The 12,106-nt window shown below is 41.4% G+C and overlaps 1 protein-coding gene across 3 annotated transcripts in view; it reads left to right on the top strand.

The window, feature by feature from the left end:
• The window catches only part of Ttc3 (tetratricopeptide repeat domain 3), a 101,880-nt gene that overhangs the window by 33,940 nt on the left and 55,834 nt on the right, over window positions 1-12,106 (top strand). For all 3 annotated transcript variants that reach the window (XM_013352631.2, XM_013352630.2, XM_026786485.1), the window contains exons 12-17: window positions 3,777-3,939; window positions 4,872-4,917; window positions 5,838-5,961; window positions 6,990-7,053; window positions 10,977-11,037; window positions 11,251-11,335. In XM_013352631.2, the coding sequence (XP_013208085.2) occupies window positions 3,777-3,939; window positions 4,872-4,917; window positions 5,838-5,961; window positions 6,990-7,053; window positions 10,977-11,037; window positions 11,251-11,335 (543 nt within the window). The remainder of the gene's footprint in view (window positions 1-3,776; window positions 3,940-4,871; window positions 4,918-5,837; window positions 5,962-6,989; window positions 7,054-10,976; window positions 11,038-11,250; window positions 11,336-12,106) is intronic.

The following is a 12,106-nucleotide window of genomic DNA, read 5'->3' as shown; positions in this document are numbered from 1 at the left end:
ACCTTAGGAAATCTCTTGATCCTCTGTACCCTGATAGCTACTTTTTCCTGTCTATGTACCCTAGACATTTTTTTTTGTATATCTACACATGGTAAAATATACACAGTCATTGAAGCCTTTTCTGTGTACAGTTTTGGTTCCACACTGATGACTGATTGATAGTGATACTTGAGACTGAACCTGGAGGCTCACATACACACATCCTACAGCTGAGCCCTATTCCCAAATACCCTACCGCTGAGCCCTGTTCCCACTCAGCTGTCTTCTTTCCCTTTTGAGATGTTGGCTTCATTAAGTTGTCCTGACTGTCCTTGAACTCACTCTGTGGTCCAAGCCTTGAACTTGTCTCTTCCCTTTCTCCTGAGTAGTAGAGGTCACTGGTCTCTGCTAGAAGGCCGGTCCTAACAGCATTCTTGTCCATTGGGAAAGTAGATATGTCATGTTTTCACTTGGTCCAAAACCAGAGTTGTTGCTTTGGTTTTCCTGATGCATTCACATCTTGAGCACCTGCCCTTTCCCACCCCAGTCTGGCTATTCTTTCTCTGACTCACTCTGTCTACCTTTTGGCCTCCTGATTTTCCCTCAGATATGCAGGACCCCATTTCACTTTCCTGTGTCTTCTATCTTGAATGCTTTCCTTGAGCATTAGCTTCCTATTTCACTACTGGCCGTTCTTCACTTAGTGTTTCCTAATCACATAAGAATGCCAACCTTGACCCTTCTAGGTATTTTCTAGTCTCTTCCTCCTTTCTCCCCTTCTTGGCATTTACTATTTTTTTAAACATACTGTGTGTCCAGTTAAGTAGCATTCTAAGGCAAAGGTTCTGCGATAATGCTCTAGAATCCAAGCTGTCTTGACCCTAGAATTAAGTCGTAGAGCAGCAGTAGACATGTTAGGGTGAGAGCAGTAGAAACCTCGAGAGCGCAGAAACTGACCAGTGACAAGCAGGCATGTGCTGTTGCTGGCTTAGTTCATAAACTATCGGATACTAAATTGTGTTAGAAATAAGTCGGTTAGCTTATTAACATTTATGGATTTTAAAGACAGTATTAAATAAAAAGAATCAATAAAAGCAAACATAGCACAGTTTAGGAGAACACTTACTCTGCTAATCTTTGCTTCTGGGAAGGAAAGGGAAAAAAATTAGCAAGTTACCAAGGAGATTTTAGTCATGACTGTAGTTTTAGTAAATAAAAGAGAATCTGAAACATATATAACCTATTAAAGCTTAGTTCTCTGTGTGTGTTAACAGATTAGTCTCTGTTTTCATAAATCATAAAATTATTTTAGCTGGGGTTTTAGGGCAGCTGAGGTGGCCATGAGGTCAAGGCATTCGCCATGCAAGCCTGACAACTTGAGTTCCTTTTGTTGAAGGCTGTAACTGACTCCTGAATTGTCTGCTTGTTTCCACATGTGCGCACCTGTGTGTGCACACACGCCCCACGGTGAGCTGTCCAGATAGATTGGGGCTCGTGTACATGGTGCTCAGTGTCTTGCTGTTGGCATAGTGAGTCTTCTGCTTGAAATAGAGGCTTTGTTGATCACCAAAACTTGCATTTGGCAAGTATTTCATAAATGTTTGTAAAACAATTGAGGAATAGAAGTCTTAGTACTAAAACTCAGTTCATATTAGCTTTCCAAAGATCTCTTGTAGATTTATTAAGAGTATTAAAATAAAACTTCATTTTTTTTCCTCACTGAGTCAAAAGTTTTCTGAGTACTTAATGCTCCCTGTGTATGTAGTCCCAAGGAAGACCTTCTGGAATTCTCTCTCTAGATGCCTGCCTTATCAGCCTCAAGCTGTTCTGTTCTTCCAGTTCCTTCCAGTCCATCCCCTCCTGCATTCTTCCTGCACTGAAGTGTAGGCACTCTCTTCAGAAAGGAGCAGTCTTTAGCCTTGCAGCTCTTCATCTCTCTTGGATCATTGTGTTCTCTTGCCCACAGTCAAGATTTTGTTTTGTTTTTTGTTTTTGTAAGCCACAATTTCTTTTGTTTTTGTCCCTTGTCATTCCATCTTAGCTGAATGTATAACTAGAGTCTAGGCGCCTTGATTTTACAGACTTTTACCGTGCAGTGAGAACCTTCAGATGCACAGCTGCAGTCCAGGGAAGAAGAACCCTCACTTAGCTATGTGGTTAATATGAGGGACACCCGAAGGGAGTCCAGATTGGGTTAGGCGCCTGCCTACCTGTAGATCCATCGCAGCGTCCTGGACACTGTCTAGTTCCCTGCTTCACACCCATGCTTTCGCTCAGCTATGTTGTCAGGGTGAAGGGTTAGAAATGATGGCCTCTAGTCGAAGGAATGGGAGATAGGCCAGCACTGGAGGATTTCTTCTTGATGGTATAAGTAACCAGAGTATCAGAGGGAGAACATGACTTTGGTAATTGGTTTCAGGAAAGACATAATTTTAATCTTAAACAACTTCAGCAAAGAGATCTGAGAAAACCCTTGTAAGTCATTGGAAGTTGGACTGAATTTTTTAGGAGTGCTGGAAAAGGACCTGATAGAAGGTAGGAATAGTGGAGGTGGCAGGGAATGGTGGAAATATTCTCTGAAGGTTTAGTTATGGCTATCACTTCAGGCTAGCTGTGTTTTCCTCGTTTAGAGCACCTGTGTAAACTCTGACGCGGATCAGTGTCTAGAGGTAGGATTTTGACCTTATGTGTCTGAGGGATCTCAGCTCTCAGGAAGTAGAGTGCCCACCCTTAGGGACAAGCAGTGTTGAACAAGGTACCTTGTGAGTCAGTATCTTTGATCTGGGACTAGACAGTCTGGCTAAACTTCCTTAGAACTCACAGACAGGTCCCAAGAACACAGCACAGAGTCCGCATACACACAGACTTCTATTAATGCAAACTGATGTGGTTTTAAAAAAAATAAAAAAAAAACCCACTTTTTTGGGACTGTTTTCATTTGGATTCTTGTTAAAAAGAGTGTTCTGTAAGATAAATTATAAATAAGGAGATCTGGACCAGGTGTCGTTAATCAGGTTCTCTGGTTTTGTTTGTGTGAAATGCTACAGATTCCAACCTCTGCTGCTAAGTCGTCTCCTAGGAGATTTGTTCCTAAAAAATCTCAGTTTGGTGCATGAGTAGCTCAGGAAGGGCCTTAGTTCTATTAGCTTTCTAGAGTCAAAAGTTAATGTTCTGAGCCAGAAAGGATCCAAAGTCCTTAACACTGGAATTAAGAGTACATAAAGCCTGTGGCTTTCAGATTTCTCTTGCATCTGGAAACTGTTTAGAGATAAGACACACGCAGATGAAGTGCTGAGAGCTGGCCCAGCTGCAATTCTCTCTTGTCTCTGTGCTCTTGGAAGTGTTGGAAAATAGCATTCATACTGGTGGGTCCTCCCAACTCCAGGAGCTCTTGGCTTTCACAGTTGGGGGGGGGTCATGGCTGAGATATTTACTGCATTCAAATATTTTGAAAAATTAACTTGTTTACTTATAGCTAATGACATAGTCTGTTCTGTACTTAGCTAAAATATTTTGTTTCTTAAAAGTAAACTATAACAAAAGTTAAATTATTTTCTGAGGGGTTCAAAAACTTTAAAATAGTGATTTTTAGGTTAATTTATTAAACATTACATGCTTATTTGTAACTTTTCTCTTAGTTCATTCGTCACTTTAGTTTCTGGGATGGTAGTATTCTAATTTACTTTTCATTGATAGGCCTAAAGTAATCCATCAACCAAAATATTTTTCCTTATCTCTCTTCTTTAACCTGAAGCATATTTTTTCAGAAAAAAATTAAATTTATCTTTTTGGAACAGGGTCATTATCGTTATTGTGATGCTCTTTCTATGCTGGGGGAATATGACTGGGCCCTGCAAGCAAACATAAAAGCTCAAAAACTGTGTAAAAATGACCCTGAGGGAATCAAGGATCTAATTCAGCAGCATGTAAAGTTACAAAAACAGATAGAAGACCTGCAAGGTATTTCACCTAAGATTCTTTTGGTTACAGTCGAATTCCCTTTAAAAGTTTGAAAATGGATTTCTTGGATTAATGGAGGACCGTACCGATTCTCAGATGGTTTGTACTTCTGTTATGCTCTCTTGGTGAAGTCTCTCGAGTACTGTTGATGTCTGTATAGAGTATGATCGATCGTGCTATGTTCAGCCAGGTGATTGAAAGTGGTTTGTTTATTTGAAACACAGTAATCAAGTTTTTATTTGTTCTGTAGAAAAATACCCCTTCTTACACTTTCTGATAACGTTTTAGAAAGATTTTTTTTTAAATAATTTACTAAGAAAGGGCCCTTTAGTATTGCTTGATTTTTTTTTTTTAACCAACTTTGCAACTAATCATGTAGCATGCGTATCATCTATCATTACCTATCTATCTGTCTCTTGGAAATTGGCTGTGCAGATGAGGAATTTCAAGTCCTCACAGTTATCCATTTCTGCCCGTTTTCTTTCCTTACTCATTTTTCTTTCTCTGATACTTAATATTCCTGTGTTCCACTTCCAGCATGTAGATCTTCCTTCTGTTGTTGTTTTTTTTAGGGGGGTGGGGATGTTTAGTGTCTGTATAGCTGAGTGAACAGCTCTGTTTATCAAGTACCTGTTATCATCCTGCATAATGCGACTGTAAGATTGTGAGCTCCTTGAAGACAGGCACTACCTGGTTCAAATATGTGTGTTGCTGGCATCTCATTAGTGCTCTATATGATGGGATATCTTATGAGGTCGTGTAGTTTGTTAACACCTTGAAATGGAAAGCATAGAGAATTGTAAAAGTGCCAGGATTTACTTTTCGGCTTTCATACTTTAATGTTTTCAACTATCACCTTAAATATGAAAATATTTTTTTAAAGTCTGTGCTGCCAGTTTATTGATTACTGTGTGTGTGGTTGGCTTTTATAGGTCGGACATCAATTAAGAATCCACTTAGAGCTTTTTATGAAAGCAGGTGAGTTAATACCAGGTCTTCCGTGAATTGAAGACCCACTGTTTGCCAGTTTAAGAGCTCTCAGCAGCTTCTCTATGTGGTGCTGAGTCAGACTCAGGCCCTGCACATGTTTGGCAGGTGCTCTGTCGCTGAGCTACATACTCAGTCCTGTAGTGTCACCTTTTGATGAGGGACAGAAGAGAAGCTTGTTTTGTATGTTAGGGGTATGTGTGGGTGTGTGTGCGTGCACATACATTTGTAATTCTGTCCTAAACAGGTGACTTTGGGAGTTCATTGGTCTGCTCTTTTTCTGGACGTTTTGAGTATAGCTAGCCTACACCTGTGGGAAAGATTAAAATGAGATCTTAAGGTTGCTGGCTTATATGGGGCCCCCTGTGGCCATGCAGGTCCTGGCCAAGGAGCGTTGGGATGAAGTCTGTGCCTGTCACTTCTCAGTGTCTTTCAAAGGCAACAGATAGACTGAGTGTGGTTATGGGTAAAGAAACCATAGCCAGGGGTCTACAATTGATCATTGGCAGTTAAATAGATTGGGGAGGGGAAAGAATATGGTCAAAATATATACTGTATGAAAATTTAAAAATACTAAGAAATGTAGTAAAAACTAAAATAGGTCAAACTTTCTCTAAGACTTGTTTATATGTATTGGGTATCAAAACTGTTAAAACAGGAAGATTTAGTTACTTTGTTGCTATCAGACCCAGAACCACTTGTCTTGACTTAGTCTTAGTTTGAGCTCCAGTTCAGGTTGGAACTACTATTGCTGTGTGTAAAGCCTGTCCTAGCAGTAGAGATCTTTTCAGAATGACGTACTTTGCTTTTGAAAAACGAGGCTGTGATCCTGCAGCTTGTCTGAAGAACCCCTTCTGATGTGTGTCAGTGTTAGGACTGACGCGATGGTTCGTTGTTGTTTGTCCCCCCAGGGCTTACTTACCTAGAAACTCTTCAGCACCTGCTTTTAGAACATCTCTTAACTTTGTGGAAACAGAGAGAGCTTTCAGAAAAGCTAAGTACAGGATGGCAAGTGGTGGCGATCAGAATCAGAAGGTAAGCTTAGCTGAAACCCCATGACTGTTTCAGGTACTAGTAGCCTCACTTTTCACAATGATGGCTTGGTGGGCAATGTTTTGATGTCCTCTGTATTGATACCAAGAAAATGATTCTATCACATCAGGCAACCTAGCCATCACATACAGCTACGTAAAGATGATGTTTAAATGTCACATGATTTACCTTGAAATCGCAGTTGTGTCTTAAAAATAATTTTCCAAATACTGTTTTACCACTTAGTTTTTTTGTATGCCCACCATTTCTGTTTCTCAGGCAGTCTCTTGGGAACGAGTGACAGTAGAGCCTAGAGCTGAGTCTCCTGCTCTTTCTTCACAGTGGTTTAGGTGTTCCCTTGTGTGCAGTGTATTTGGTGACTTGATGCTCTGCCAGCTCACCACCCAGGGGCTCTTGGGGCTCCTAGGGGGAAACTTTGCCCAGGTCTATCTGTCAGTTTTGTTGTCCCTGACAGCCATTATCCCAGCCCTGAACTCAGTGCTGTATTGAGCTGGTGTCTTAGTCTAGTGTTTTCGGCAGACACCAAAAGACCTCTAGCCTGACTCTGTCAGATGTCTTGGATGTATGTCTGAGATTTCCTCAGACTCACAGTATATGAAAAGATGAATTCATCTTTATATTTTGCATCCATATTTGAGGAAGGGAATAAGGGGGTTGTTAGGTGGATGATAAGCAGAGAAGAAAATTTTTGCAAATCCCATAGAGTCATTTTATGGATAATATAGAAAATGTCATTCAGTTAGAGAAGCAAACAGACATTGTTCAACAGTTTATACATCAGGCATCACACAGCATCAGAGGATTGTCCTTCAAGAATTGTCATTTAGCTTGATTTCTCAGTTCTAGTTATCATGATGTTTGCTTATTTATACTTTTAGGTTCATAACTAGTTGTGTATTTTAGGTGCCTGAGTGAATCCTATCATATTCTAGTTTAAATTCTGTTTCTTATATGATTGCTGACACTTTGGCTGTGTTTTAAAATCTCACTAGTTTTATTTTCACGGGCAGGTGGCAGATGAGGCTTTGAAGGGAGACGATTGTGACTGTCAACCTGAATTTCTGCCACCTCCAAGTGAGTAGACTCATTGTCCCCACCCAAACCTCTATGCCTGAAAGTCTGTGCAAGCGTCACACGGTCGTGCTCTTGTACTTCCCGTGGTCGTCTTTCCGTGACATTGAATGCTGAGACGTGGTGATGGCACTTTCAGTCACCTCTTCTTCACTGTGGTGACAGCCCTGGCGAGGGTAGCTGAGGTGACGGAGAGGTTGCTTTGACTCAAGATTCTCAAAGGTCACAAAGCATGCTGCCTGTGTTGGCTCTGCTGAAGCTGTAGGTGACACGATGGCCAGAGTATGTATAAAGACACACTGCTCATGTCCCAGACCAGGATGCAGTGAGACAGAGGACAAGGCTGAAGACAATCCGTCTCTAGAAGACATGACATAAAGGCCTTTCCTTGGGCCCCACTTCTCAGCATGCCCAGTCTGCCCCCACGGGGAACATGGTGGAACGGAACCGTAGCACTTTGTTTCCAGGAAGCCTTGAGGGGACTGAGAGAAGACTCAGCAGTTAAGAACTCGGTGCTTGTTGAGGACTCAGATTTGGTTCCTAACACCCATTAGTAATTTCAGTTCCAGGGTCGCGGACACCTTTTTCTGACCTTGGTCAGGCACTAGGTACTCAGATAGTGCACATGCATACATGCAGGCAGAACACTCCTATACATGAAATAAATCTGTATCGGAGGGTCCACATACATAACGTGCAGGCAGAACACTCATACATGAAATAAACGTTTATAAAAGAAAAGATAACATTGCGGTCTAGGAAGATAGCTCACTTGATATACAGGGTTCTCTAAAGGGCCAGAATGGAATGGAATGAATATATGCCAAAAGATTAATGTTATATCGAGTTACATGATGTGGTCTGGATAATCCAGTGTCTGTCTTTACGCTGGAGAGGCTAGGAACACAGTAGCCATTCAGCCAGCATGGCTGAAAGCCTCAGCAGTCCCAGTCTACGCTGAAGGCCTAAGGATTCCTGGAAGCCACTGGCCTTCCATGGACCTTGGGTGGCCAAAGAAGCTGCCTTCTAATGTTGGTGGACATAGCAGCATTAGCAGCGGTGGGCACAACAGCAAAAAGAGGAAGTTGCCAGTATGACAGGAAACCAACTTGATCTCTTTCTCCGTGTGTGTGTGTGTGTGTGTGTGTGTGTGTGTGTGTGTGTGTGTGTGTACACGTGTGTACGCACACTGCCCACATTTAGGGTGGGTCTTCTCACTGATCAAGAACATCTTTTACAAGTGTATCTAATAACTTGTCTGCTAGTTGACTTCAGATCCAGTCAGGGTGACACCGTAGGGTAACTGTCACAGTTGGGAAAGTGATGGTTGTACAAGCATGAGGCCCTGAATTTGATCCCAACACCTGAGGTCAGGAGTGGCGGCACCTTCCTGTAATACCTCTGGGAGGCAGAGACAGGAAGGTTTCTTCAGATCCCTGGCCAGCAGCTTAGCTGAGTCCATAAGGTCCAGGTTCCGTGAGAGACCCTGTCCCAGAAAATGGTGCAGTATGATTGAGAAAGACACCAAGAATGAACTGCTGGCCTCCACACACAGGAGCACAAACACGTTAACAGATGAAAAGAGGTCACTGAATATATTTCAAATAAATTCTGACTTTTCAAAATTCTAATACATTTAATTTTATAAATCCAATAGCAGTAATATAAAGATAAATAAAACACATTGCTCTTCCTTGTCTTCCCTTACTTTCCTTTAGGCTGTTGTTTCTCACTATTGAGAGTTTTCTCCAGTATCTCCTCTAACAACAGGAATCTTTTATAGGGATGTTTTCCGTAGTCGGCCTCCCTCATACAATTTAACACCACAGGGTCTCAGTCTGTAGGCAAGGTTGGCCTCACCCTTTCACACGCCAGGATGCTAGGATTACAGGACTGATCCACCACACCAGGCTTACACACACCCCCTCTTTCTCTTTTGGTAGCTCAGGCTGCCCTAGAACTCTGTACGTAGACCAGGGTGACCTCGTACTCAGAAAGATTGCCTGGCTCTGCCTCCTGAGTGCTGGGATTACAGACGTGTGCCACCACCTGACTTGGGTCTGACTTTTATATATAAAAAGTACCGTTTGTTGTCCTCGTATCAGAACATCTCTGTTTAGGGGTGATTTTACCCTATTGAGAAAAGATGTTTTTTCATTTGTAGTAGTTTAACAAATTCTGCAAACTGGGTAGTTTGTTTCTGTAGGCTGAGAAATCCACTGTCCTGTTCCTAGCAGGTGAGTATCTGCTGAAGCTCTTCATGGCTCATAGAAGGCTGTGTTCTTGTTGTGTGCCCACGAGGTGGAAGGTAGAAAGTGGTGACATCATCCACAGCCTCATCACTCCCCTGAAGGCTCCAGCACTTGGCTGCACAGAGCAGGGCATCTGGCCACACCTGTACTTTCACCTCTGATGCTGTGTCTTAGTTTAGTTACGGGCTAACTGCGTGTGCTTGTCCATGGATGATGTGAGTACGCATGCGCCATGAATTTCTGGATCTCCTTCTGTATTACAGTTTGATGAAACTCTTCCTGAAGTGGATCTGTAGACTTCTACTTTTTACCGCCGAATCTTGGTGGTTGAATGAAGGTTACCTCACAGCACAGTTCCTTCTGTCTTACTTTTGTTCATAGTGCTCCTCTCAGGGTTGGAGAGATGAGACACTGTGACTTTCTTCCTTGTTGGCTGGTTGTTCTCTTCAGTGCTTTGGCTTCTGTCAGCTATTTTTGCCTTTTCTGCCTGCAGTTCCGTCTTCTCTAGGTCTCCATTTTCACATGTCCAGTGCTAGGAGTTCCCAGCCGTAACTTGCAACACTTGGAAATTCAGGCCATCTTACCTAGTGTAGCCTAGCAGCATGTGAAATGCCCTTAAGGATAGTGTTTTAAAGGTTTTTAACAAGTTACTATTGAGTAGAACATGTAAATAATTTAAATCTTGTCCATTCGTCAAGCATTTCTCTTCTGGCAGAAAACTTGAGGTCCTGGAATTAGTTCAGTAGCTTTGTGCCGCACAGCAGAAGTCAAGTTCATAACCATTGGTAGCTCCAGCTCTAGGAGCTACAGCACCCTCTTATGACTGCCACCAGGCACACGTGGTGCACACACATGCAGGCAGGTCACACATACACATACAATAAAAATAAATAAATCTGAGCATTAAAAACATCAAAGCAGAATTCTGCTTTCAGGAGCTCTTATGTTTGAGGCCATCAGGGCTCTGGTCTCTTCATAGTGACTGTCTCCCTGGCCGTCCATCACACACAGCTCTCTAGCACAGCTTTGAAGGTGCACTTCCCTGGCTCCTTCTCCTGCCAGTGGAATGAAGACAGGGCTGGGGGTCTGCAGTGACCCCCTAATACCTGCCTTCGTAGCCCATCTGTCCTTCCACCCTCGCGGATCTCTTGGATAACGTATTTACTCAGTATTTCTGAAATGACTTCTGATCTTGAGTTCCCATATCTGCTTATCCTTCAAAACCAAATATCTTTTTCGAAATATTCTCACTAAAGTGACTAATCTTCCTTCTGTAATTAGAGAGCAATTACTGACTATGGAATTAATATGTCAGTGGCATCTCGGTGTTTTGTTTTGTTTTGTCTTTGGTAATGGTTTGTTGCCAAAGTGGCTTATGTCTCTTCCAGCCCAGGTGTAAGCTGCCTGAGAGCAGGGACTGTCTGCAGAGGCTCAGACAGTAGCTGTCAGAATGTTAGCGTATTCTCCAGCCCTTGCACCATCATTAGCTGTTCTGAGGATGTGAAGCTGCAGTCACAGACACTGCTGCTTCTTTGGCTTCCTTACTCCACTTGACATGTCTTTTGTTGCTGTTTTTTTATGTTTGTAGTCCAGTTAGCATGCACTTTTATGTTTCATGCATAGTCTTGTAGGTTTTATGTGCGGTTTCAGGAACAAATACTTTTATGTTTGCAGGTCAGCCTCCAAAACATAAAGGAAAACAAAAATCACGAAACAATGAATCAGAAAAGCCCAGGTTTGTTTCTTCTCTAATTTTACAGGGTTTTAATGGTGACCACATTGGTTTTATAGTTACAATTTGGGTGGAATCAGCATGTTGGTAATACTTCTGTTCAAGAATTTGGGTCATATTTGAAATGAGTATCAGTAAATATATTTTTTTCTTTATGTAGAACTGCTTTGTTTTGACAGTGTTGTACAGTACATGTTTTTCTTTTCTCTCCTTCAGTTCTAATTCACAAGTGACTTTACCACTAGATTTGAAAAGCCTTTTGGAGAAACAGTTTTCAAAATCTTCCAGAGCCATACACCAGGTAATAGAGAAGACTTTTCCTGTAGAAAAGTCTAATAATGCTAACTTCAAATGTTTTTCAAGTATGTAATATAATTGAATTGCTTGCAGTTCATTTTCCTGCTGTAAAATCATCAGAGCCGACCTTTCTTGAATGATTTAATGTGAATCAGATGACTGTTCTATATAAACAAAGGAAACTTCATATAAAAATTCTTTTATGTTATACAGTGATGAAATGGCATATTAATATGGCTGAGGATATTTTTTCTAAATATCTGGGCCATTAAAAATTCTGTTATTTTATATCTGTGTAACAAATCTTATAAGTGACTAAAACAAATGTTTAATTGTTTAGAATCTAACAGATTTTAGCTGTGTGTTGATTTTACTGAGTCTAAAACACATGGAGGAATTGAAGCAGAAATAGCTTTTGAAGATGCGAAAATCATTTAAACATACACTATAGTTACTGAGAGCCCAGTTTGCTCATTCAAAACGCTTGTATTAGAGCCCATCCCTATGATGAGAAAATTGGGTCTGTGGTAAGGTTCAGCCTGCTCATTGGGAGCGTCCAGTCCAGAGAATCCACGTTCCCTGTATTGAGGGAAATAATTTCCAACAAAATTGTCTTGTTCTTTTGATCTGTTTTCTCAAGTAACAAAGCAATTAAAATTAGATCAATTCTTACAAAGCAGTAATCAATATTTTGGGGAGAACATCATGTTTTGTACTGTTAAGGCCATACCTTAAAAGTAAATACAGTTTTACACTGTATCTTAAATACTGTAAC

The sequence above is a fragment of the Microtus ochrogaster genome, chromosome 2 (assembly GCF_000317375.1).
Source record: "Microtus ochrogaster isolate Prairie Vole_2 chromosome 2, MicOch1.0, whole genome shotgun sequence".
Classification (NCBI taxonomy): Eukaryota; Metazoa; Chordata; class Mammalia; order Rodentia; family Cricetidae; genus Microtus; species Microtus ochrogaster.
This window is presented reverse-complemented; position numbering and strand designations above follow the sequence as displayed.